The 27,481-nt window shown below is 40.7% G+C and overlaps 1 protein-coding gene across 1 annotated transcript in view; it reads right to left on the bottom strand.

Annotated features, from left to right (window-relative positions):
* Positions 1-354: 354 nt before the first annotated feature.
* XXYLT1 (xyloside xylosyltransferase 1) overlaps positions 355-27,481 on the bottom strand; it is a 242,156-nt gene continuing 215,029 nt past the window's right edge. Inside the window, exon 4 of the mRNA XM_083177567.1 lies at positions 355-1,999. Coding sequence (XP_083033693.1) covers positions 1,603-1,999 — 397 coding nt within the window. The 3' untranslated portion in view covers positions 355-1,602. The remainder of the gene's footprint in view (positions 2,000-27,481) is intronic.

The raw sequence follows: 27,481 nt of genomic DNA, 5'->3' as shown, positions 1-27,481 counted from the left end.
TTTTCATTACACTGTATACTGGAATTATATCATCTTATATTTCGTGGCCCAGCACAAGCCACACACATGGGAACCCAAACAAGGTTATTAGAATTTAGCACCAACATAGTTAACTTACAAAACAAAAATGGGTACTGGTGTATTATCTGCGATTTTTCATTGTAAAGACCAGATTCTTAGTTGTATAGTCACCCATGGGTGATTTCATACCCCCACTATCCAAGTACGCATGGAGTTGATTTTATATAGTGTGGCGAGCGCAGCGAGCCACCGAGCCCGAAGCGTGGCGAGCGCAGCGAGCCCCGCGGATTACTTTACATGTATTCTGCGTCCGCTCGCCACACTATATGAAGTCAACTCCATGCGTAGTTGGATAGTGGGGGTATGAAATCACCCATGGGTGACTATACAATTAAAAATTGGGTCTTTACAATGAAAAATCGCATCGCATGAATTGTATGCCACTATATTGCATGCGATGCAATGAAAAAATCGGGCGCCCAGATATTACACAAGTACCCAAAAATGTAAACAAAAAAATTAAATGCATTTCTGCATTTTCAGATGCACTGATCCTGGTATAATTAGTAATATTAAAACAAATTGATAAGCGCTAAACAGGAAACTGTTATAAAAACACACCACCATTTACTTTGATATATACTTTAAATACATACAGTAGCTACAGTACCACAATAGCGAACACAAAGCTGCATTATTTCAAGAATTAAACAAAAACATCTCACAAGTATTTAAAAACATTTAGCAAGGTTTAGTGTTTGCTATGACAAACTCCTAACATTACTATATGAAATGACTGAGGAAATCAGCAAATGTGAAGCACTTACATACATGTCCATCTACGTGCTTGGCACACAGCTAAATAGGAAAAAGTTAGTCATGTAACGCTAGGGGTTTTGTCCAATAAGTTGAGTGAAGATCAACACCACTTGACTCTGTCGGAGATTAGTGAACATTCTCTATTACACTCACTTTGTTTATCCCAAAACATCCCATTTGGTCCAGGAAAATTTATTTTAGAGACCTTAGTAGTGGAAGGATCAGTTTCCAAACAATTAATCCAAGGTAAACGGACATAATGTAAGTCATTAGTTGCGTCATTTTATCATTATCAAATGTTCAAAAGTTTAACCAAATAAACACCACAAAATGCCTCATTTATATTACAAAATACTACTGAGACTTTACCGGGTGTAGATTATTAGGTACACAGTGTCTAGGTCAACAGTCAATTGGTCTAATACTTTTGGTCGACAGGCGTTTTTTCAAATTTTTTGGGTTGTCTATGTCAACATGGACCCCCAATTACTGTAATGATATGCTCGGTACACTATTATAATTTCACTCTACGTCCACATGTATGGTGAAGTAAGAAGTCAGTTTAAAAATAAACAAATCATTTAAGACTCATGTCAACCTTTTGGCAATGTCAACCTAGTGCATGTGTACTTTTTTCATGTGTTGAGCTATTGCCTGTTGACCAATAGTAGTTGACCTAGAGACACTGTCAACCTTTTGACTGGATTCCGACTTTGCCATAGTCCCTTCTGCTTTAGAGAGTGCACTATATTACTTTAACACCTAATCTTCTGGTATAGGAGTATTGCAGTTGCCATGATATATTTTGATGTGGCTTTCACACTTGTTATATTGATCAAAGATGTCATTATAGCCATGATCTTTCCACCATGTGCACAGTTGTTTATTCCAGCCACAATCTAGAACATAGAATAATTCTGGGTGTTCCATTCCAATCATAGAGAAGAAGTCCTGGTCCCCTAAATGGCCTTTAAAGTGATACTTCTCTGCGAACTGGCGCACTGCATTGGGTTCCAGCAGCTGGTTGTAAAGTTTGGACTGGCGCATGGCTTCTAGGTTCAGCAGCATAACTCCACTGTTAAATCCAGGCATCCCTTCTGGAGGAGGGCCGCCAACCTTGGTGTTTGGGTTTTCCCGACGATATTGCCAAAATGTATGTCTATCAGGGGACAACAAAAAGTAATGGAAATCTGTTAGGTTTCAAGAATGTAATCTTATAACAGTTAAAATATACCATCACATTCATGCAGCAAAGGTACTTTTTCTTTGATTTTAACCAATATTTAACCTACGGTTTTGTTTCAATATGAACTACATAGTGAACTGATAGGGCTACATTTTTCCAAACACTGCTTTAGCCTAAAAAACGGATGTCACTATTGTGATTCATAGACTGATCCACAATATCCACCCTGCTTCACCTGCCGCTTTCAGGACAAAACAGGTAAATTGTAAGCCAATAACTATTTTACTATAGTATTTTATTACTTACAGTACATTTACAGCTATATTAAGAGTAAAAAGCACATAATACAGTCCGTGTTATGTACAAAGCATACTGTAGTTCCCAAGCTAAACAAACTGATCTGGTTCGAGAAAACATTGGAAAAAACTGTATTGTACAAATATGCAAATAATGCAATAAGCATTTTTAGATAAGTATTACACATGCATTATAAAGCAGTTATACATTCCTTGATATGCTTTATGTATTTATCTTTAATTTATAGGCCAGTAGTTTGTCTACATTTTACACCTTATAGCCTTAATATTCCAGCTAAGGAAGAGTGCAGATTATATCTGGTCACTACTACATCTGATATTCACCACTGTGTTCTGGCCACTCCTCTCCTGGCTGCCACACTCCTGACAGTGACTGGGGAGACGAGGAAGATGCACACTGGGGGTCTCACATGCTAACTGGGAGTGCTACCAGAAGGTACAGTTACTAACAAAATAGGACCTGCTCTGGGGCTATGAGAAAAAAAGAAGCATAATACTTCTAGAAATCATGCTGCTTGAAAACCTTGCGCCATTGGAATGTACAGAAACCCCTATTGAATATGCCCTGATGCATGCGCTATTCATACTGTAATAGTTACTAGTCAATACTTTAGTGCCTCTGTCCCATTACGTTTTGTCAGATGATCCTAGAGCTATCCAATAAAGCAGTAACTCCAGGACAGCAAGAAAATGTAGCCTGTGTGTGTAAGGAAATAGGTATGTTGGCTGCATCTTTATCAGTCAAATCATAGTTGTGTCCATTCATAGAATGCAATAAAGGGAAAATAATATCGAATAAGACATGGACAACTGAAACATGTTTATATTTGAAAAACCAACATTTTAAATTTGTTTTCTACTAGGGATGGACTTCCTGTAGTCTAGTGTGGACAACATCATGTAGTCTAGTGTGGACAAAAAAATATAAAAGACTGAAAAGGGATTTTTGCATGTTTCCGATGATTGGAAAGATGAATGTGCCCTCACTCACACAAGCAGTGTCATGTCACATATGAGACCATGATCTGCACTTCTGCATTGAAATTCACCTGAAAATTGTGATTAGGAGAGGAGCACAATCCTTTGGGTGTGGATTATTAGACAGACTGTGGTATATATTTAAGTGATGCCGAATCCACGAATAAATTATTTTGCCAGAATGGATCTGGCATCCATTATTCGATGCAGCAGCCAAATCCAATGTTGGATTTGTTGGCGGATTGATGCTCATCCGGCTGGCGTGGGGACTGGGTGAGCGCGGCGGCGGGAGGCAGCAGGAGCGGGGACGGGTGGGCTGCTCTTGCCTGGACCGATGGCGGTGGTTACGGGAGGGTGTGGGCGGCGGAGGACGGCGTCGTATAGGCTGCTACTGGTCACCCGGCGCCGTCCTCTTTGCCTCAATCCGGTATTTTTTTATGTTGGATTGAGATTGATGGAAACACAGCCAAAACCTTTTGGTTTTGACTGTGTTTCCGTAAAAAGCAGGTGGATTAGCGGCTATTCTGTCAATCCACCTGCTTTCTGGCAGGTAGAAACATTTCAATCTGCTGAAAAAAAAAACCAGATGGCATTGAATAGATCGGAACCCCTTCCGATCTATTCATGTGGAAAACTGCCATCTTTTCGACAAGACGGCAGTTGCGACACTCATTGAATATACCCTTATGTCTAGATCAGGGATGGGGAACCTTCGGCCCTCCAGCTGTTGTTGAACTACACATCCCAACATGCCCTGCTGGGATTTGCTATTTGCCCATGCTAAAACTGTTACACGGCATGCTGGAATGTGTAGCTCAATAACAGCTGGAGGGCCAAAGGTTCCCCATCCCTAGATAGACATTCAATAGATCGACCTTAAAAGGTTGACAGGCTGTAGGTCAACAGGGTCAAAAAGTTGACATATGAAAAAGTTGGCACGTTTTTCAAAAACATTTGCTGTCAATGTGGACATGGACCCCCCAATTAGTGTAATACACACCCTCGCACTCAGCATACTACAGGTTGAGTATCCCCTATCCGAAATGCTTGGGACCACGAGCATTCCAGATAGGGGAATTTTTCTGTTTTTGGAATAATTTTTTTTAGGCATACTTACCTGTCCCCTGATGGTGTCCGGTGGTCCCTCTGCGTCCACCCAGTCCCCGGGCGTCCACAGCAGGCCTCCGGCATCTTCTCTGGGTCTCCAGCGGTCCCAGGAATGCATTGCGCTAGTGTGCGCGCACACCGGTGATGTCACCGGCGCGCGCGCACACTCGCGCAATGCATTCCTGTGACCGCTGGAGACCCTGGAGAAGATGCTGGAGGCCTGCTGTGGACGCCCTGGGACTTGGTAAGGATGAAAAGAGGGTATGGGGGGTAAAAAAAAATAAAAAATTCGAATGATTCCAAAAACCACGGTTTTTGGAATAATTCGGATAAGGGATGCACGGATACGGGATACTCAACCTGTAGTATATTCTCCCTCTATGCCCGCATGGATGGTGAAGAAAGAACAAGCTGGTTTAAAAAATACATGAAAAACCCATGTCGACATTGTCGAAATTTTGACCTAGTCAACGTTTTGACCCTGTCGACCTATTTAGTATTTATCTAGATACTGTAGAGCTATTAACCGGAACCACAATCCTTTCCTCTTAATTTTTACAAGATCTTTTGGCAATAATTGGTAGGAGTACAGCATACTTCTAAAGTACACAATTTGGCTATACAGTAGAGCTTTATTAACTTTGCTAAAATATAAAAAATAGTACAGCCACCACCTATCAGTAAAATCATCTCGTGGCATTGTGTAATTTACGACTAATCCCGTAATGCAGCCATTTGCTTCAAATTCATCTTTTCTTTGTTTAGGGAATGTCATAACACAGTGGTCACTTCCTAATTGAATATTGTCCAAGAAACCAAATTTGTTTTCACAATGTGTAGACTCACACGACCAAAATATTTTGTATTTATACATGTTTATGAAAATAGATTAAATATTAATTTAGAAAGAAACCACATTTTTGCATCACAACAAACTATGCATGAAGTATTTGTATTGCAGCTTTGATGTAGATGCAAACAAACAAATCTTGTAGCATGTCATTTATTTTAAACTATGATAGCAACTGTCTACTTATGCCAACCGGTAAATATACCAAATTTATATCCCTACACATACTACACTCCAGTAATTTTGTGTGCACAATTCCGGCAAATTACCTTTATTCTTTGGTTAAAATTTTCATACATGATAAAAAAGGAAAAAATATATAATAGCAATAAAACATGCAATTACATTATTGAAATAATTTTTTCTCCAACTAAACAGTGAGCATCTCTTGAATCCACCAAGTTAAGAACAATTTAAACAACAGTGTTCTGTTTTTATTTTTTACTCAAACAGTGACCCTCATGTTTTGCATGCCAGTATTGTGTGTCACGTTTTCCCAATAAGGGGGAATTTAATTATCCCAGATAGCAATATCAGAGATTCTATTTCACCTGCTCAGATGCAGGAGGAACAAAATCCCAAATAATTGGCGTATTTTTGCAGTTAATTGCATCTGTGAACTTCTCTTTTTGTTTAAAGGAAATGTTTTCCCTTAAGAATAATAGAGAAAAAAAAGATAAGTTCCCAGATGTAATTAGCTGCAAAAATATGGCACTTCTACATTGCTTCTCGTAACAGTATAAACAGACACACAGTATAAATTCTTTGTACAGTATTTAAGCAATGCAATAAATACGTAGCACATCTAGTAGCATCACAGGGTTATTTAAGGCAAAATCTGGACCTATTGTCTAAAGGTTGGATTGTGGCCTGTAGTGGAGGGAGAGAAAGGAAATAGCTGTTGTGCAGATCAGTGTTTAAAACAGTTTACAGTGCACACCAGGAAACCTAAGGCAGCAAGTCTTTTGGCTGACACTTTTGGGAGCTTTTTCCATTATGAGGTACAAGAAAGTACACTAACTGAAAATACATTGGCACCGCAAGGCAATAAAGGTTGTCAATTTTATCAGTTGTAATAAAGAGGAGAAATGCTTTACTCAAGGGCTTAACTACCATAGGTGCGAAATACAACAGCTGTGTGGCCCAGAGCTGAGTGGGGCCAACCTTTTCTGTGTAAGTTACATGTATATACATTTATCACCATTGGTTGCTACATAGGGGCCCTTAAAAACTTTGCTACGGGGCCTACAAATATCTAGTTACGCCACTGGCTTTACCACAGTCCACTGATAGTTAACTTTCAAGATGGAATATATTTTTTTATATTGTTCTTAAATATGTTCCCATTCATCATGCATTACTATTATTATTTGCAAACATAGGGTTTTTATACTCCGCAAGCTAAAAGGAAACAATAATGGGAAAAGTTTATAATTGAAATGACTTCTGGAAGCATAACATTTGTGGCTGATTTTCAGTGATAGATATATGCCCAAAATGTTAATATTTATTGTTGTAAACAGATTTTGGACCTATTGGCCACTATACCACAATCGGGCACTGGTGTCAGAGCCGGAAAGAGAATTATTAAAGGGGAGAAGAGAGAAAGGTGAACAGAAAGAAAGAATGGAAAGAAGTAGTGTGTGATCTTACCCCAGGACATGGTGTGGGTGCACTGGGTGAATAGTGCCTTATAGGCATGTGTTCCTATATCCTGATAAAACGGCCTATATATTTCAGATCATAGGACCCCATCTGTGTTGAGAGCGCCCTACTGCACATCCCATCTGTCATCTTGGAAAAAAGCAGAGGGCAAAGCTGGGATGGCCGTGATGTGATTATGAGTCGGCATAGAGGTGTTGCAGCACTCTATTCCATGTGTCCTCAAACTGCGGCCCACCAGATGTTGTGAAACTACAAATCCCAGCATGCCTTACCACTCTGTGGCAAGGCATGCTGGGATTTGTAGTTTTACAACATCTGGAGGGCCGTAGTTTGAGGACCCATGCTCTATTCTTTGCCAGACTCAGTGTGACAGTCTGGATGGTACATATAGGAGGTACTGAAATGTGTCTGTTGCAGCTGTAATGCAATGTTCCATAAGGTCTTGTAATCTATATGTTACAGAGGACTTGAGCCAAAGCAGGTATCTTGTCTTAAGGGTTATTCTGGATGACTAGCAAAGGCTGCGAGTTTTGCAGTCCATCAGATGCTGCCCGACACCTGCACGCCGTGATCCTCCACAGGCATGTGAATGGATGTTTTGCATAAACATTCATTCGCAGCCTGCGCGCAGGGGCAAAATCATTTGATTGTCGGCGACCATCTAATGATTTTGCAAGCACTTGCAGATCTGAGACACCTCTGTGGTCTCAGCTGACATCCGCAACATCATCAGGGAATTACCATGAGAATGCCCAGCGTTTCATGGGAGCTCCCATGAAACGCTGGGTATTCCCATGGGCGAATCCCTCGGCTCGCCACCCATCGCCCGCACTGTTGTGTTGTGAGTGCCTGGCTCACACGCAGCATAAATAAGTATGCGCAGTGACAAAATATCACTCCACTGCGAGTACATGCAGGGGAGCGTGTAAACTAGAATAGGCTCCATAATCTGCCTCTGACTGGTGTTCTATAAGCATACTGTAGGTTATCTTAATGGACTACAAACTGGTGCATATAAAACTTAACAGTACACAGCCCCCTTCTCCTCTTCACTTACTTACCCAAATACAAGTCTGTTCTTCCTACTCTCTCCTTAATCCTCCTCTCACTTGTTCAGCCTAGAACACTACACTTCTTTTCACTCACTCTCACCAAGAAGCCTGAAAGGGAGATGCACGTGACCGATATGGGGACAATTTTCCTTTTTGTGGCAAAAGAAATCTGCATCCACCCAAATTTTGTGGATCTAAACAGAACCAAAACCTGTTTTGGATCTTCCAATGGTTTGGAATTTGGATTTTAAAACTGAATTTGGGGTTTTATATTGTACATTTTATGGATTTTCACTTGCTTTGTAATATATTATGAATTTACCGTATAGTACACATTACTTTCCAATGTTTGCTAATACACTAATATTGTCAATACTTACCTGTGAAGCTATGTTGTATCATATCCACTGATTTTCTGAACCAAACCTTCAGATTATTTAACTGAAAAAGGCGGCATTATTTTAGGATAGATACATTGCCGTGTGCTCTACGCAGAAAGGATTTGCCGGGAGACTGGTTCCGAAGATGTCTTTTCTAATTCTAATCTACACAGCTGGGAGGACAAATATAATTGAGGTAGCATTTTTGCAGAGGCAAGGTACAGAGATAAGCCATGTCTGGGTCAGCTCATGTGAAATTAGGTCATACAGTTTCTAACAGCCTCACAACCAGACTGTCTCATAAACAGGAAGAGCCGTCATGTTTCCCTCTAAGGCTGAAAACAAACATCTAAAATTCTACAACAGAAAAGCCTTTTCTATGTTTATTGTGTCTATGTAACTGTTCATATCTCATACAGGGTCGTTAATTAGCAATGGCTGCAAAAAGTCTAGTACAGTAAGTATATCTTATTGCTGAATCTTGGGTCAATAAGAAATTCATTATTGGGGCAATGTATTAAGAAAATTATGATTGTACAAAGGCTTAGATCTGGCACAGCTACTGAACATAAATTACCATCCATCTGCGCATGTGCAAGTTAAACATTTTCAAGGGGCCCTGTCCCAATCTTCTAGAGCAGCGGTTCTTCAACTGTGGGTCCTGACCTTCTCAGCATGGGATTGCTACTCCATGTTGCTGACCATCAGGCTGGTGACTTTTCTAATATCAGTCATTGATTCAAGGAGTCTGAAAAGTCTGTTATTTTAGACTCCTCACATCATGTTGTGCCTCCACAATGCTGCCATGTGTGTGCTGTCTTCTGACTACACATGTGATGTGATGACCTTCTGCAGTCACTTGCTGGGGTCCTGTCATTATTTTTAATGTCTTATGGGGTCCCAGAGTAAAATAGTTTGAGGACCCCTATTCTATAGAGATCCCTGTCTGCAACAGTTAATTTTATGACCCATAGAAGTTCCCTACCTAATATACTGTAGTTGCATGTGTTATATACATTACTAGTAAGCCCACTCAAAGCAAATGCTTCAAAAGCCACAAGTAGAAAAAGAACCAGAGCTGGCTAGGTTTCTGAAATTATTTGAAATTAGGCAAATATGATGGTTTCTTTCGTGAAAAAAAATATAATTTATCACACAATTTAATAAGACACAAAATTTGGTAACATAACCCTATGACATAATATGCATTACTCCTATATCCAGGATGTGACTTATAGTAACTGGCCTAAACGTCTCTACTGATATAGCAGCAAAGGTTGTTTTACCAGGTGGCCGAGTCCCAGAGGTGGAAAGCGGTAACCACAGATGATTTCTGAATGAGTGTCTGGTAAACCAGGGTGATATATTGGATTAATGCCGCTGGTCAGGTCCTCCTTAACCACTTGAGTGGTATTCCCGAAAATTTTCCGGGCTCAGCTGTGCTGCCGCAGCGGGCTGTAACGGAAAATTTCCGGGCATACCACTATGTAGTAGGTGCGCGCCAGTGGTGCCTCCATCGGAGCACCATTGGTTCAATACCTTTCGGCCCCCCCCTTCCGTCACCCCCCCTACCCCTCCTGTTGGTCCCTCCACTCCGGCGTACTCGGCGATCGTACGCCGGAGCTCCCCCGCCGCCAATCACCATACTGTAGTGACGAAGGCGGCAGACTCTGGGATGTTCGGGGGGACTCGGGAGAGTTCAGGCACCCGAGTCCTCCCGAGCCGCTGCAAAACATCCCCGAGCCTGCCGTCTGTCTGATGACTGACAGGCGGCTGGGGCAGTGGCAGCAGGGGAACTTCGGCATACTAACGCCGGAGCGAAGGTGAGGGGGGGGGGGGTTTGGCGGCGGCAGCTCCCTACGATGGGTTTTGCTGGGGCAGGACAAACTTGCCCTGGTAGGTTTGTCCTGCCCCAGCAAAACCCACCGCTCAAGGGGTTAACTGCTTGAGATGGAAAGTGATCATAGAATAGAAAGTAAGTCCTTTATCCAGTGGAGAGGATTAGGTCAGCAATCCTCAGCCGTTTAAAAGTGTCAGAAATGGGTATAAAAGGTTTCCTCGGGATAACAGACTCCTAGCTTCATCAGAAACAAAATGTAACATACATATATATATATATATATATATATATATATATATATATATATATAGGTTAATTGTGTAATGGATTGCTGCTGTCTTGATGCTTAACAAAAGAAGGAAACCATCAAACAAAACACAACACTAATGCTGGCCACACATCTGACCAACTTTCAGCCAACCGTCCAACTAGTTGGTTGGATGGAATAAAAATCTGGTACTGGATGGGAGCAAATATAATTTGTAATTCAGTAATTCGCTCTGAAAATCTGGAAACGGACAAAACCCGTCACTCAGACAATGTACTGTAGTTTTTTTTTACACAATTTCACTGAATGTTCTTGTCCATTTTCCTGGGTTTGTGAGAAAATTGCTATTTGCCATTTGCTCCCATCCAGTACCAGATTTTTCCATTCAACCAACTTCAGGATGGTTGGATGAAAGTTGGTCTGATGTGTGGCCAGCATACGTATGTATTTATAAAGTGCCTATACTGCATGTCACTGTTAACTATATTATGGTAAAAGTGTTTTTTTTGTACATTTGGAAACAATTTTTTCAATAAACAAACTTTATTGTATAATCTGTATAATTTTATATTCCGAAAACTATAGATGTTATTTCTGTGTCAAAATATTTCCATGGGCAACTTCTTCACTGGCACACAGCTTCATACATCTTCCCCACTATGCAATATAGTAAAATATGCCCAGTATTAATATTTTAATGCCCATCTGTTATGGTAGAAAGTGTCAGTGAATAGGGGGGTGAGAGGGTGACTGGTGCAGTCAGGCGGAAAGTAGTGCGCTGGCACTTCTCCTGTCATAGCCGACTGTGAAACCTCGTTCCTCATGTAGGAAAATGAAGACCGTGTATTCAGCTCTGTATGATGAGAGTTTGCCTAGAAGGGGAACAAGAGTGATCTTCTTAATAGCCAGAGGTCAGCACATTGATATGCCCTTCGTAGACAGGTTTCAGGTGCACATCATTAACCCTTTTAGTGCCAACATCTGTGAGATGTGGAAAACATCCATGAAAAATGCAAACATATCTGGGAGAGATGTGCAAAATATGAGTGTCAACCACTTTTGTGAGAGATATGCAAAATAAACAGCTAATAATGCCAGCGTCATTCACATTTGTTATATCAATTTATATCAATTAAAATAAAAAATGTTGTGTAAAAAAAGATTATACAGATTTAGCCGGGCTCATCCTTGCAGGGATGGTGATTCTACCGCCATCCCCCCGAACTGGCCAGTGTCTCCCTGAAGCGGAGACGGGCAGGGAGATGCTGCCCAGCCGCCGTGATACTGGGACGCGCATGCACATGAGATGCACGTGCGTCCCAGTCTCTATCGCCGGCGCTCGCCATTGAAAGGGATCTGGCGACCGCCGGCCAAGGATGAGCCCTGCTCCATCTGTACGTCCTATACAAGGTAAACATTACAGGTCATTATGATGAATAAAAAGGTTTGCTTGACAATTTTCTCACCAATTTTGACAAATTCACTTGGCACTCAAAGGCTTAAGTATATATGGTATACATATGAGCTGAGAGTCAATCCATTCCTATTATAATAACCAATATTATGGTAAGTCCACAATAATGATTCCTGGAATGATGATATGTCCCTTTGTTGGTATATTTACCACATAAGAACCGTTAGAGGCATGAATCCAAATGAAAGGCAGATTAGCCCGTAGTTCCTCAAAACAAAAAGCTCATATGTATATCATATAAACTTAATATTCAAGTGGCTTGATATGTATTTTATTATTAAATATTGATATTAACTTAGACATTCTATATCACTGAAACGGAATTGTGCTCACAGGGGACCTTTTTCTCTGAGTAGAGCATGCAAGCCTAGGAAGATAGGCTGTTCTTCACTAGAAACCCTGCTGCACATTTCAAGTTACTCCTCAGTTTTTCTTTTTACCAAATTTTGATATAGGACCATGGATTCTAGCATTTTCAATCTGTTTTGCCTAATTAAACAAAGAAATAAAGGTTTAAGGCTTCTTTGTTTAGCTGTGCTTTGTCAGTTGTAGAGCAGTAAATATGTAATATTGAGTTGTCGTGTTGAAATAAATTCTCTCCGTGCTAGCAAGGGCTACTGATTTCATGAGGGAGATGATCTCATCAACTGCAATAAAAAGCAAGTGCAGAAACTGCATTATGCAGTGTTTTATATGCTGTGATTTGTAACAGGTTGGCTCCTACTGCTTTCTAGAACAGAGGCCTGCAATGCAGTTTGCAGGGTAATAACAAGCAGATCTTCGCAAAAGCACTGTCAACTGTGATCCATTTTGTGCTTATTTATATAACTACAGTATTTGCCATGGTCTTACAATAAGCTTTTAGCAGGTTGTACAATAAACTTGTAATATAGCACAGGGTATATTTATTATTAAAATTTACATTTCTAGTTATATGCCTTCTCTGGCAAAATATCTAACCAGAACCAGCTCTATGTAGTGAAAAATATAAGGAAAAAAAAATCTACCAACTGTCAGAACAAAAGAAAGATATCAGTGTCCCAGGCGATAAGGTTGGAGAGGTGTAAGACAATGACACTTACACTCTTATACCCCTTTCAGACAGAAAAAAAGACCCGGGAATTTCCCTGCTCTTGCCGTGTCGACCCGGGTTTTTCTTCTGTCTGAAAGGGTCAACACGGGTCTAAAGTTCCGGGACTTCGACCCAGGTATTTACCTGGGTTTTTCCCGTGTCAGACACGTGTTTGCGGCTGTGTGAAAGGGTCCGACCCGTGTTTTTCTCCCGACTATTGAAAAGTCATGCTGATTGGCTGTGCAGCATGGCGCTGCGTGATTGGCTGATCTTTACAGCTTCCCTGATTGGCTGAGTGGGCGTGGCAGCACTAAATGGCCATCGCACATTGCAAAGATGAGGAGATCCGTTTAATGCAATGTTTAATGTTTAATGCAATGCAGTGAGCAGACACCTCCCACTTTTCATGATCTCATCTCTGTGTGCCTTTAAAACTGTTCTTTTCTTATGACACACAGAGTTTTGCAGGAAAAATCCGGCTTCTGTGTGAAAGGGGTCGACACGGGAAATACCCGGGTTTTTGTTCCTGTGTGAAAGGGGGTCAGCCCCTTGCTGCCTAGTTCTACCCGGGTTTTTGTATCCGGGAAATACCTGGGTTTTTGGGATTTTTCTGTCTGAAAGGGGAATAAGTGAATCATATAGAGGAGTCTCTCCTATGGTTGGAGATAGTCTATATCCCAATTTTTCAAGGATTATGTGATTCACTTTTGTCCCTTGGCACTTTCTAGAAAAGAAATGACAGTGCAACACCTTTGCAAAACAGGAGGGAACAATTTATTCAATGATTGCACTCACAAAGGTAGGGTAAAACAAGCGTATAATCACCAGCCGGTGATAAAACATGGAGGGTCTCACCAACCACTGCCTGTGGTTCCGAGTTTAGGGCATCCTTTTCTGGCATCCTGAACTCGGAACACACAAAAACAACAGCTGTATTCCAATGCTTTAATGCACTACTGTATGCAGCTGCTTCTGGTCCCTACAGACCTGCGCTACTGTAGGTATCCAGGCTTTGTATATGGTGTTATGACATGCTTAGAGGGACCCCATGGATAAACTAACGTGATCATTGTACAGGAAACGTTATTGATGATATTCAGGAACAAAGAAAATGTAATGTAATGGGGAGGTCATCACATAATGAAATGCGGACATAAAATGAAACTGGAAATGCAGATGTGCAATGTAGTAAGTGCAATGTGACCACTGCAAAGAGTAAACAGAGGCAGGGTTTAAATATTCTCCAGCAACACCTCAGAAAGCACACACCCTTCTTCTCTTCCTTTGTATTTCCAAGTGCTGGGAGCAAAATTGCCCAGTTATCTCTCAGTCTATAGGCATGTAATAAAACACAAACAACTGCTTATGCTGCAGCCAATAAAAACTCCTGGTGCTTAAAATTCCATATCACAGCTTTCTTTCCCCATTTTTACATCTCTTCCTCTTCTCCACACTGAAACCAATAACCTTGGCTTTGGAACAGTTGTAAACAGGAATGAACAGACTATTACATTTACATTTATTCAGCGGAGTGTGGAAAAGTATTTTCTGTTTGTTTGTTTGTCTGACGCCTCAAAACCGACAGGCATATGGAAAATGACTGTCTAAGTATAAGAGATGTGCACTAGAAAAATATATATTAAAGGAACACTGAAGGCTCAATACTGTTGGGGGCGAGGGCAGCAAGTTGCCATAGTCACGGTGTAGAGGCGCTGGCAATGGCGTTGGAACTTACCCGCAACTTACTGATATTTTGCTGCAAACCGTACAGGACACTTTCTCACAGACACAATGTGATCATCCCTAATTTAAGTGCCCCTAGTACTCAGATCAATCAGCTGCTAGCCCTATATATGGAGACACCTTTATACAGGGGTGTACCTAGATATTAGTAGGCCCCATAGCAAAAGTTTGTAAGGGCCCCCTATTTAGCAACTGATGGTGATAAATGTATGTAGTGTTCATTCTAGCACCAGCTATCTTTGAAAACCCATGCAGTTCCTCTTCCCTGCCTGGGGTGTCGCTGTCTGCTGTAATACTTCCAACAGAGTGTGGTTTGTATATCAGCACTGATATGCAAACCAGACCTGTGCTAGAAACACCACAGCAGACAGCGACACCCCAGGCAGGGAAGAGGAACTGCATGGGTTTTCAAAGATAGCGGGTGCTAGAATGATCACTATGTATGTAAAACATAGTAGTTAAACAGCAAAGATGGGCCCCCTTCACCGATGCGCCCCATAGCAGCTGCACCCCTTGCACCTATGGTAGTTATGCCCTTGCCTAAATAGCAATCCGGACTAACAATTCATGTTTGCATCCTGGTGGAGACAAATATCTGCTCTGTCATGATTGGTGTCCACCAAGTAACTTATGCTGTGGAGACTGAGGATAATTTTTTTTCTTTAGATAATTTCCGAGAACATTCTTTTACTAAGTTGTCACAGGCCTTCATAGTGCATTCCTTTTTAATGCCCGACACTTCTCTCCAGAGGACCACTGGCTTGAAAGAGCTGTTTGTAAACATTGCTTCTCTCGCCTGAGGAAACATCTGCAGGATCGCACTTCCAAGCATTTACACAAAGAGCCAGGCAGGACATTCCACAAGGACTTCCCCTGCTGTCTCTGCACAGATCACATCTTTCTGTTACTGACGTGCTCTAATATGTTGTTGTACTGGGCAGCTGGATGGGGCCTGGGGAAATATCTCTACCCCCTGGTTGTCTTCCACCTAAAAACAAAAACAAAATCCAGAATAATAGAACTGTGTGTTTGTGTACTCAGCCCACACAAGGATACACAAAGTTTTTTTTTTTTCAGGTAACCGCAAAAATAAAGTTAACATTTACAATAGCAAATTGGTACTTGTGTAGTTTCACGGCGCCCGATATATCGGATGAAATATCAGCCAATATATCAGATGCGATCCAAATAGATTTTTTGACCTGTTCATAACCCCACTATCCACTACGCATGGAGTTGATTGTATATAGTGTGGCGAGTGCAGCGAGCCACCGAGCCCGAAGCGTGGCGAGCCCCGCATAGGGGCCCGGATTACTGTGCTCGCCACACTATATAAAATCAACTCCATGCGTAGTGGATAGTGGGGTTATGAACAGGTCCAAAATCTATTTGGATCGCATCCGATATATTGGCCGATATTGCATCCGATATATCGGGCGCCGTGAAACTACACAAGCACCGCAAATTTCTGTTTCAGGAAAGTGAATGTTAGCAGACCAGATGAATGGACAGATAATGGACATCTCTGCATGCAGAAGTTGCATGATACTGCTTTGTGGTAACAGTGGGATCTGTCTTTCATGCTCAATAGCGGCAAAGACAAAATGGAGTCTGAGAACTCAGCAGGAAACGGATTTATCTTTCAGGCACAGATAAGGAAATTGCAGATAAAGGTCTAAGATTATCCCTGTCTAAAGGTGCGCACACACTAGAAAGATCTGCGATCGTAAGATGTGCGCATAAATTAGCCTTAAAATCTTTTTTCCGTCCTGGACAAAAGATTTCAGGCAAGCGCACATCTTTAGGAAAGTTGGGGGTGATTGGGGTGCGCTACCTAGTATAGAAACTGTACCTCCCAATATAACATTACAATTTCAAAACAGAATACACATTTCTGAAATAGTGTTCTTGTATTTGAGGATGTTCCCAATGAATAAGCTCAGTCCATCTCTGGGTAAACAGTTCTTTTATTGGTGAAGAAACCCGAAGCGTTTCGTCTCTAAGACTTCATCAGGGGTAAGAACCAATGGGTGAGTGGATTTTGTGTGGCTGGTCCTATTTGAAGTTTCTGCTGATCACAGCTGATGCAAATAAAATAAATATCACCAAGTCCTTCTTGATGGGGCTCAATTTAATGGAAGTTTCTGAGTTGAGAGTCTAGTGTAGGTTAGGAACAATATCCGGACGCTCTCTCTGCAGTAACCTCCTCGCTCTGCATTCAAAAATGAGATGCAGAGCGAGGAGGTTACTGCAGAGAGAGCGTCCGGATATTGTTCTTAACCTACACTAGACTCTCAACTCAGAAACTTCCATTAAATTGAGCCCCATCAAGAAGGACTTGGTGATATTTATTTTATTTGCATCAGCTGTGATCAGCAGAAACTTCAAATAGGACCAGCCACACAAAATCCACTCACCCATTGGTTCTTACCTCTGATGAAGTCTTAGAGACGAAACGCGTCGGGTTTCTTCACCAATAAAATAACTATTTACCCAGAGATGGACTGAGCTTATTCATTGGGAACATCCTCAAATACAAGAACACTATTTCAGAAATGTGTATTCTGTTTTGAAATTGTAATGTTATATTGGGAGGTACAGTTTCTATACTAGGTAGCGCACCCCAATCACCCCCAACTTTCCTGATTACTACACCGTTCCTCATTAACAGGAGGATTTTTGGTGGTGCTGCACACACAACCCAGCGCAACTCAGAGTCAAAAACCCTTTCTTCTAAGCGCACATCTTTACCAAAGATTTTACTTAAGATCCCGTGTGCGTTCCTATGGATCTTTTGTTAAATCTTCTGATCTTTTGTGCAGCACGTAAGATCAGAAGAGTTAGCAAAAGATCCACGGGAGCGCGCATCGGACCAAAATCGGCCGATTTTCGACCGATTATCGGTAAACATCGGATGATATATCGGCCGATTTATCGGAAATCGGCCAATCACCCAAAAAATCGTTCTAGTGTGTGTGCACCTTAAGAAGGAATACTAAAAATGACTATAAATGACTAGCATGAGCTACAAAACCTGACATGGGATTGAGTGGAGGTGGTGGTATGGGAAATAGTGAGGCTATTGGATACGTTACCTGTACTTATCAAGTTACCGACCAGTGCCCTGGATATTATACGCCTCTGCTACTGAATAGATTTCTCTAATTTGATAAAAATGTAACCTCTATGGCATGCATTGGGCATTGTTACTGACCATTGGCAATTGAAAATACACTTTGAGGTCACTATACTTTATTGAATTCCCCCACAGAGCAATAAGAATGATTTGACTCATTTATCAGTTATTTACCGTATATAGTGCTCACTTATTACGCAGCCATTTACAGATATTATCTTAGTCATTCACATCAGTCCCTGTCCCAATGGAACCAACTGAGACTCACAATGGGCAAGTAGGATACATGGAGCTTTGGGACCATTTATTGCCATCATGTATTTCGGCTTTGAACATGGAAGCAGAAGGAAAGATGACACGAGAGCACCCAGACTGGTAAAGTTCCAGTTGGGTGACAGACCTGACCTATAGGCACATGCTCCCCATCCTATCTACTGTAACTTTGAAAACATGGCTCAAAGGGGCCTATATTTCATTGCCAGTACATTTAGGCTATTTAAAAGATAGATATAAATATAGATCTATAGATAGAATAGAATTCAAGTGTTGCTTAAAGTAAATCTAAAACATTTTAGTAAATATGGAAGTAATCATTTAATTTTGGAACAAACTATTATCTAGAAGGTGCTAGATAAATGATAAGTAGAAAATTCTAAGCTGCTGCTCTTCAGATTTGGGTTTGTTTGTAATTAAAAACCTAGTCCGTAAGACAAATGCATCAATAACGGTTTCTTACTATTCCCCTATTAACAGTAATAATGTACAGTATATTGGATCTCAAATCATGATTGAAACAATGTGACCAGGGCTTATGGATTTAAACTAGAGTAATCATGTTTTTCTTGCCTAGCTAATCAGTGCATAGGATGTAGCACTTTCTTTTCATACACAACTATGGACAGGATATACAAAGCATGTTTTGCTAAACTCATGTGATTAGATCCATAGTTGACCTTGGATGGCGTGACGCTGCCTGCAAAGACTATTGACATGGGGCCAATACAATCAGACAGTTGCTGTTTTATTTGTGGGATTCCAAGGATTAGTGAAAACATTAAGACCAATAGGGGATATTAAAAAAAGAAAATAAGCTGAAGTTAGCCTTCTTATGTAGTGACACGCATAGCCAAGCATTGCTCATGTCGTGTGCCTTCGCTTTTTAATTAATTTAATTATATTGCGTATATCCTGTGTCAAATTAATTTTTTTATTTTTATTTTACATCTTGTCCATCAGAACTGCAATAGCTGGCTGTTTGTAGATCCACCTGAGTAATGTGATCCCTATTTTATACATATTTAATCACATATCCAGAAAAAGTTGTAAAACCAACAGATATTTATGTTTTAGCGCATGGGTAACACCTGTTTGAGTCTCAATTTGATCTCCCAAAAGGTAAACAGCGAATGGGGGGGGGCAAGGTCTTAGGAAAAACTTTGTGTATGTTATGGGTGGACTGTTGCTGAAAGGATAAGGGGGGGGGGGGGGAGTATGTAGGTGTTAAAGTAAAGTCTGATAAAAGGTTTTTGCATTTACAAAAGGTAAACAATCCTTTAGGTCCTGCCTAACCCTCCATGTAAAATGCCACATCCCATAGCAGGGGTCAAGCTACATCTACATATTGACTCAGAGTCTGGTTCAGAGATGGAGACATTGATTTCAACAACGCTGCCTGGTACCACCACCAAAATGCCAGTGGCGTGTCAATTATGCTGCTGTCTGGGGCACTGCATTGCGATCTTGTTACACAGATATCTAACCATCTGAGTTATGTCCAGACATAAGCAATCACATTCATTTCCCAACATTTGAAGAATAAATGATGTGCAAAAGAGTATAGTCTTCCAATAAGCCATCGCGCAAGGTACTTATTAATTTATACTGTACAAGAATGAGTACTCCCTGTGTATAAAATTGTACAGAACTTTACCACTAATTGCTGAGAACATTTCTACCAAATCTCAATATGGACATTTGCATCCCGACTATTGGCAGCAGACTGGCACCGGAATGCAAACATCGATTATGTATGCTGGCGCTGGAAGCCCATCTGCTGGCATTCCAAATGTAAGTATGCCTGCAGCATTAGTGTTAGGTCAAGGGGAGGATTAGGCTTAGGCAATAGCTCGGGATTTAGAGTTGGGGGGGGGGAAGGTTTGACAGGATATCTGGTAGTCTGACTTGGGCCCAATAAGAATGGTCAGCCATCAGCCCTACACACGTAACTATTGCCAGTCACCAACTAACTATATATTTTTTTGGTTTTCAGTTTTTTCTTTTTTTTTCTGAAGCCACTCTGATGTTGCTATTTTTCTGTGGACAGCACAGTGATTTTTTGGATCAATAACCATAGCATTCATACAGTATAGACATCATAGTAATTACAGCTTCTATGAGAGAAAATAGATATAAGTCTCAGGAAGACAAATGGAAGAACGGACAGAGTTTTGGGGCGGACTTTTATATAGATAGTGAAAAAAAATGAGTGCGGATAAGATATAACTTTTATTACACCAATTTAACGTGTCACTTATTTACAAAAATGATAAGCTAAATATGAAGATGGTCAATTAATAACTGCGCTTAGTACATAATAAACAACTGTACACAGTTACAGGCAAAAATAATTAAGTGAGGGTTCAAATCTAAAGTGTAATACCCACTAGAGGCTTGCAATGCTGACAGTTTCTGTAATTCAAGCTTGTAATGACAGATATTGGGCTATATCAGAAAGAGCATTGCATGCACCTTGCACACTGACCACAATTTGTTCAAAGAATAGTTCAAAATTTATATGGCATAGTCCAACAACGACCAACCCCACATATCAGCATAAGGAGAGATAGATAGTTGTGTATAGTACTGTACTACACAACTGATATCCACGGAGGAATGCTTATCATAGAACACTTGGTGCCTCTGCGGTCTGTGTATGGATACAGTACCGGATTTTCCCAAATGGTCTCCCAGAAGGTACTGATCCGGCCAGTCGCTGCTGAGTTCGGAAGGGATCAGACAGCACAGTGATGTATGGCAGTATACTAGCAGATGAGGGCCCCACAGTGACAAAAGGAACCGAGTGCCGCTTCTGCTGTTCTACGGACGTAAGTCCAATGAATCAGAGAGCGGCAGAATTTATGGAGTGGATAGTGGACAGTTATATTGAGTGGTAGATACAAGGTGGAAAATTAAAGGTTGTGCCCAGTGTCATTAATATTTATGTCCAAGGTGCCAGTAATGAATAATGCTGAGCATCTAGGTACAAACAGGGGTAATAGACGTTATTATAGAATAGTATACAGATGAAGAGGAAGACCGTAACAATTTGTGGGCTTCCAAAGTAATTATACCAGCAAATGATGCATAGTTGCTCGATTGTAATACACAAAATAACTTAAGCATGGGCAGTGGTTGCTCAATAGTAATGCACACAATAGTTTGACATCAATTACAAAAGAATTGTGGGGGTTAATTACAGTGTTTGTTTTAGCAAAGTTAGTAATGCACTACCCTAATTAGTATGCAGCAAAATCCAATGTGCAGCCCAATATGAACTGTTAAATTAGCACAAGAGCAACATTTTTTTGTTTTTATAGCAAAATCAACAATAGCTAATAGTAATAGACAGTATGGGTAATTAGCACTAGTAATACTTGCGGCTAATAGTGCGCTAACTCTGAGAAGCCGGTCGGGTACCAGATACCGGAAATTCCCACGCTGGATTAGTAATTGACAGTGTGGGTAATTTGCGCTAGTAATACTTGCGGTTAATAATGCACTAGGTATTACTGCAGTTTAACCTACCCCAGGGCGAAGTATTCACGTATATCTCATTGGCTGACAAGTTCTATTAGATCATCAGGACCACTATCCCTCCCCCCTCCTCATACACTTTCCAAATTATAGGAAAAAAAAAGAGAAATGTGCCAGCGCTGGCTGAATAATTATGAAGACCAGACGGTATCTCAAAATTAATACAAATTTAATTATGCATATAAAAACATGGAATAACAAAAATTATAATAAAAACAATGAATAATTGTTAAAAGAGAGAGCACAAGATGCTGGACTGGTATATGCGGAGCTCCACAAATGTGGAATATAAATTGAGATTCGATAATATTACCATCTGCAGTAGGCTGGTGTGGATGACAAACAGCAATATGAGTGATGTTGTAGTCCCTGTTGATATGGTTCCCTGTGAAGGGATGAGGGTAATTCTCCCTATTTGGCGTCTTCTCCTTTTGTGAATGGATCTTTTTAGGAACTAAGCTGAAGTCCCAAGCAGGTTTTTGTAATCCAATAAATTATGTGGAGATGATGGACGTCTGTGGGAGAAAGGGCATCACTTGGACAGATGGATGAGATGATGATGGAAATATAACAGTTCAACGCGTTTCCCCGGATGTTTGCTGTCCGGCTTCCTCAGGAGCAAGTGTGTGGAGTGAGCTCTGGGCTCAGTTTAAATAGCAGTGAGCTAATTGCTCATTAATTGCATCTGTGCATCAGTGCTCAGGTGAAAATACACAATAATACAAATATATAGTAAATAAAATTCAAATGAGAACCGTCTGGATAAAAAACAATAAACTAATGTTATAGGAGGCAGTATAACAAGAGATATGGTAACTTTAAATAGTATTTCTAAAATCACACGGAGTGATTTAACCTTTGACCAATCAGGTCACATGATACATATCACAATAGATGGGAGTGGGGATGTAAATACATCATTCGGAATGAAGTGCTTACTTGTAGGGAGTATTGGTTCAGTGCCTGTGCTGGCAGGGGTGCGCAGGAGACCACCGCCCGCCGCCGATTGCCGGTATCGGCGAAACGATTGCCGGTATCGGCGAAACGAGCGGTACTCTCACCCAGAAGCAATGGGAAGAGATTTATTCCTCCTCACACATGATGTCCAAATGCAATAACCATAAGGAAATGCACTTCAAACTCATGCATAGGTTATATTTTACCCCAACCAAATTACACAGAATCTGGACAGGTCAATCTAAATTTTGCTGGTGAAATTGCTCAGCGGTGGGAGACATCTTCCATATATTTTGGTTGTGCCCCAAAATTCACCGCCTATGGAATGCGCTCTTCACCTTTGCCTCCAAAGTGCGAGCATATTGCCAGCGATTGGAGTGTGCTCCGGCGATAAATCGCCAAATGCACGCTCCTGTTTTCAGTCCCCTAATGGTCGCTGGACTTCCCCTGCCTTTTCTCCTGGCAGTGTGTCATTTTCATCAGCGACCATCTCTGGTTGCTGATGGACACGGAAAAAACTGAGCAATATGATTGATAACCAATATATTGCCAGCGATCATATTGCTCCGTGTGTACACAGCGTGTTGCCGAAGAGGGGGCCTAGGTATAATTCCATTTCTAATTTTTGAATGGAAATAGCAAAGCAAAATCCTACAATACAGTACATCTCAGATTCATACAGTACTGATATGATCACTAAAGAGAGGACTATTCGTTTCACAGGCCTTTTGCATGAATACCCACAAAATAACTAAATGTTCCTTGCACTGGACAAAATCAATAGCCCATAAAGACATAAGGATATAGCTTTTCTAAATGTACTTTTGCTGGCAGGTGTGTTAATTAGGCAACTTTCAAAAGGTTGCAATTGCTTTATTCCATCTTTCCATCTGCAAAAGAAGCATTAAAGCAGAGGACTGTGTGTTGCTACAGTCATATAATATCTAGGTCAAGCCAAATAAAACCTTCTGAAAAACAACCTATCAACTGAAAAACTAACATTCATGTCCTTAAAAGGGTCATTTTTTGTGTGTAAAAAAAAAAAAACATTTAAAAACAATTCTGTCCTTCGGAAGTGGATTACTCAGGGACAGATAAATGTCACAGGAGCAGACAGGCACAGAAGAATTCTCGTCCCATACTTTCACCCATCAACTGAAAACTTACATAAACCAAGACTTTAAAAGTAAAACGCGATTATAGAAAGACATATTGGAGGGAATTCAATGGTTTAGGGCACCCTAAGTGCTGAAGTTATACAAATGTTTTTGTTGGACCTTAGGAGGGTGCGATAAAAATAAAATGTGACCTTCGTGGCTGCTGGGTGCCTGAACAGAAGAACAATTGCATTGCTGCCACTGGGTGCTCTCTAGTGGCAGCCAAGATAAAATCAAATGAATTTCCCCACCATTGTGTCAAGCAAATTACCCTCCACTATTTACAGTAGGTCAATAGACAGAGATCTGCAACTATGGCGCACACATTTTCTCTCCTGGGTAGGCAGCATTAATGCTCTAAAAGTGAATATGCTTCCTAAATTGTTGCAACTGTTAAAATGCTCCTGGATCCCACCACATTCTCTCAAATACATCCAAGCTACGCTAGGTAAATTCATATGGAATGTTGGTGGGCTCACCTACATTAGTGACGTCACCATGTGGGCCCACCCACATTAGTGACATCAGCAGGAGGGACCTACCACATTAGTGACATCAGCATTTTGGTGTCAATTGCTAATATCTATGTACTGGATCTCACTTTTTCAATTGTGCAAGTTGTTATATTGTTTATGCCATCTTTTGTTTCTGCAACTTGACATATTGGCAAAACTATACGTTCCTTGACCAAAAAAAAAAAAGAATAGCGCTACACAGCAGGTCAATTAAAAAGATGCTAATTGTGGATGTAAACACATGGCCAGTGTTGAGACACTTGAGTATTTTTTTGCCTACGTAGGGGTGATAATTGAGATCGATTGTTATTGCAAAAAGAAGGTTACTGGATACATGATTAGAACACCATTTTCCCAAATGGACTTCATGAGAAATTCGCATTGAATTTATTTCTTTGAGCCTTATTAATAAACTTGATATCACATATTGCTGAATTCCTTAAAATCTTAATGGTTTTCGTATAGTTTTATGTATATTGTTTTCGTGTCTTTGATTGTAATTATTCATTGTAATATAGTGTAATAGGCAAATATTGACAGACTGGCTTTAATAAAACCCCCTTTTTCCTTAACTACAGTTCTTCACACGGATTTTGGCTCAGCTCGCCCCTTTTTATTCTAAAAAAAAATAAAAAAATCCCTCTAGAGCAGTGATTCCCAAACTTTGTGCCGTGGCTCCCTGGGGTGCCTCCGGACACTTGCAGGGGTGCCATGGGTTGGTGGTCCAGGACCAATTCAAAATTATTTATGATCATTATTTATAGACAAAACCAGTGCAGGTGGCTGACAATCATAAAATGTGTACACACAGAAGCAAATCATGCCCTTTAACACATAACTAACCTAAAGAAGCACATATAAACACAATCTACTTAATTTTATATATAGTTTTTTGGGCCTAGGATCACTGTGGAAAAATTCTGATACTCTAGGGTGCTGTGATTCGAAAAAGATTGGGAACCCCTGCTCTAGAGTACAGTTTGTGTGGCTGAGGTGCATCTTTAACACATGTGTAGGCATGCAGACCCATAACAGGGCGGCATTGCATATTGTTGGTTGCCGTTTTTAGTTTGCTGTTGTTCAGGACACACACACACACCAGTCCAGCCTTCTGTAGGAGGGTGTTGCGTCATTTCCAGCATAACAGTGTAGCCAGTTGCTGCCATGGTGACCCAAAACACTCGGTTTCTCAGGGATGAAAGGGACAAAGGGGAAGTACACCCCGAAACCAGTTGTCACTTTTGACTGGATATATGTTTATACACCAAGTCTCTAAGTGCCACAATTTGTTCCATGCTGGTCAGTTTTCTATTGTATATAAGCAATAAAACTACCTGATTTAAAAAAAAAAAAAAAAAAAATTAGAGAGGGGCATACACACGGGGTGATTTCAGCCCCTTTCCTAAGCGATCTGATTAGATTGCTTAGAAAACGAGCATGGAACTCTCCATGTGTATGCCCTGCAGCGATGCCGATGCGTGGTCCCACACGTCAATATTGCCGGCTGGGTAAGCCAAATTGATATGTCCAGTTGGTTGTTATACAAATGAAGTTGCTTAGAGGTTAAAGCAGCATCAAAGATTCTTACTGGAGATTTTCCAGCCTTTCTATAGTCCAGCCTTAAATATTTTGCGTTTGCTGAAATGACTCTCTAGCCTTCTGAGTGAATGAGCTGTTAAACACTGAATAATGCAGAGTGCAGAAGAGAAAACCTATTTATAGAAACAGAATCCTGGGACTGAGAACGACACCTAACCATCTTCCAAACGGGACATACTGTACTAGTCTCCAGATGAATGACAAGTTATCAATTACTGAATGGAAATGACAGAATAGAAAGAAATATGTTTGTTCCATTTACACAGCAAAGCAGAACTGATGTACCTTCTAGCTACAGCAACGTTTGTTCTATGAGGAGTTTAAAGATAGAATTCCTGCCCCTCCTATTGAACAAGGAGTTCTGAGAAAACTAGGTGAACACAGGTAACAGATGCATTACTTGTTTCATGGTTCTACATTGGTGACATTCAGTACACCGCAAAATATAAATGGTGTAACCTGCCAAAGGCTGTACATTATATATTCGAACAGTTTCTGATACCTACAGTTACAGATGTGTACTCAGAAACCTTTGCTGCAGTCACACCAAGCAAACATTAGCACAACCTGGTGTGCCAAGAGGGGCTCTTGGCACACCAGGTTGTGCTAATGTTTGCTAGTGTCGGTGCTAATTAGTGTGATATGCAAAACCTGTATATCTCTGAATATGTACATTATATGAAGTTCTACCATGTAGTAGTAGCAGCTTGTGTCCAATATAAAAGGGCCCATACACATACAGTGTATTGGGGCATTCCCAGTTGGATCACTGGTCATCAATGGCCAATGGTCCATGCATCCAGTCGGTGGATCCTGGCTTCCCTTGGGTCAGAGAATCACCTCTGCTGGTATATGGGCCCCTTTGGTCTTGTTCTGCTCTGTATACAGTCACACACAATACACAAGTGTTATATCAAATTAATCAGCACTAGCAAAGATAGGTTGTCACTTGGGGAACCACAAGTGCAAGCTTGCCCCTGTAATTCAGCATCTCCTGCTGATTTTTTTTAATGTTAAACCTTTGAGTGCCAACATCTCTGTGAGATAAGTGCAAAATACCATCTAAAAATGCCAGCATTGCTCATAATTGTTATATAAATTCAAACATAAAATGTGTTAGGAAATATTATATTTTTTATCAGGTAAACATTACAGATCATTATGATGAATAAATTGGCACTCAAAGGGTTAAAACACTGAGGTAGGTGTATAATTAATGCAGAAATATGCTGAAAAGGTCGGTTTTCATATATTTGGTGCAAGATATGATTAACACCTACTCCCTTACGATCTTTAAACAGATGACACGTCAACAGCAATCTGCCCCTTTTCTGAATGTTTTTTTTAAATGACTGCGCTCCGGTCTGTAATGTGCACATAGCTTTTCAAGGACATTTGGGAAATGTCTAGTGGGTGTACTATGTTTATCAAATGATATTTGCAGGTTTTCACTTGTAAATACCCATTTCGGAGGGAGGTATCCACAAATATGAAATCGTATCAGCCCAATGCACCATGGAGAGACTGGCGCT

Source organism: Crinia signifera, chromosome 3 (genome assembly GCF_055691185.1).
Source record: "Crinia signifera chromosome 3, ASM5569118v1, whole genome shotgun sequence".
In the NCBI taxonomy this organism is placed as follows: Eukaryota; Metazoa; Chordata; class Amphibia; order Anura; family Myobatrachidae; genus Crinia; species Crinia signifera.
This window is presented reverse-complemented; position numbering and strand designations above follow the sequence as displayed.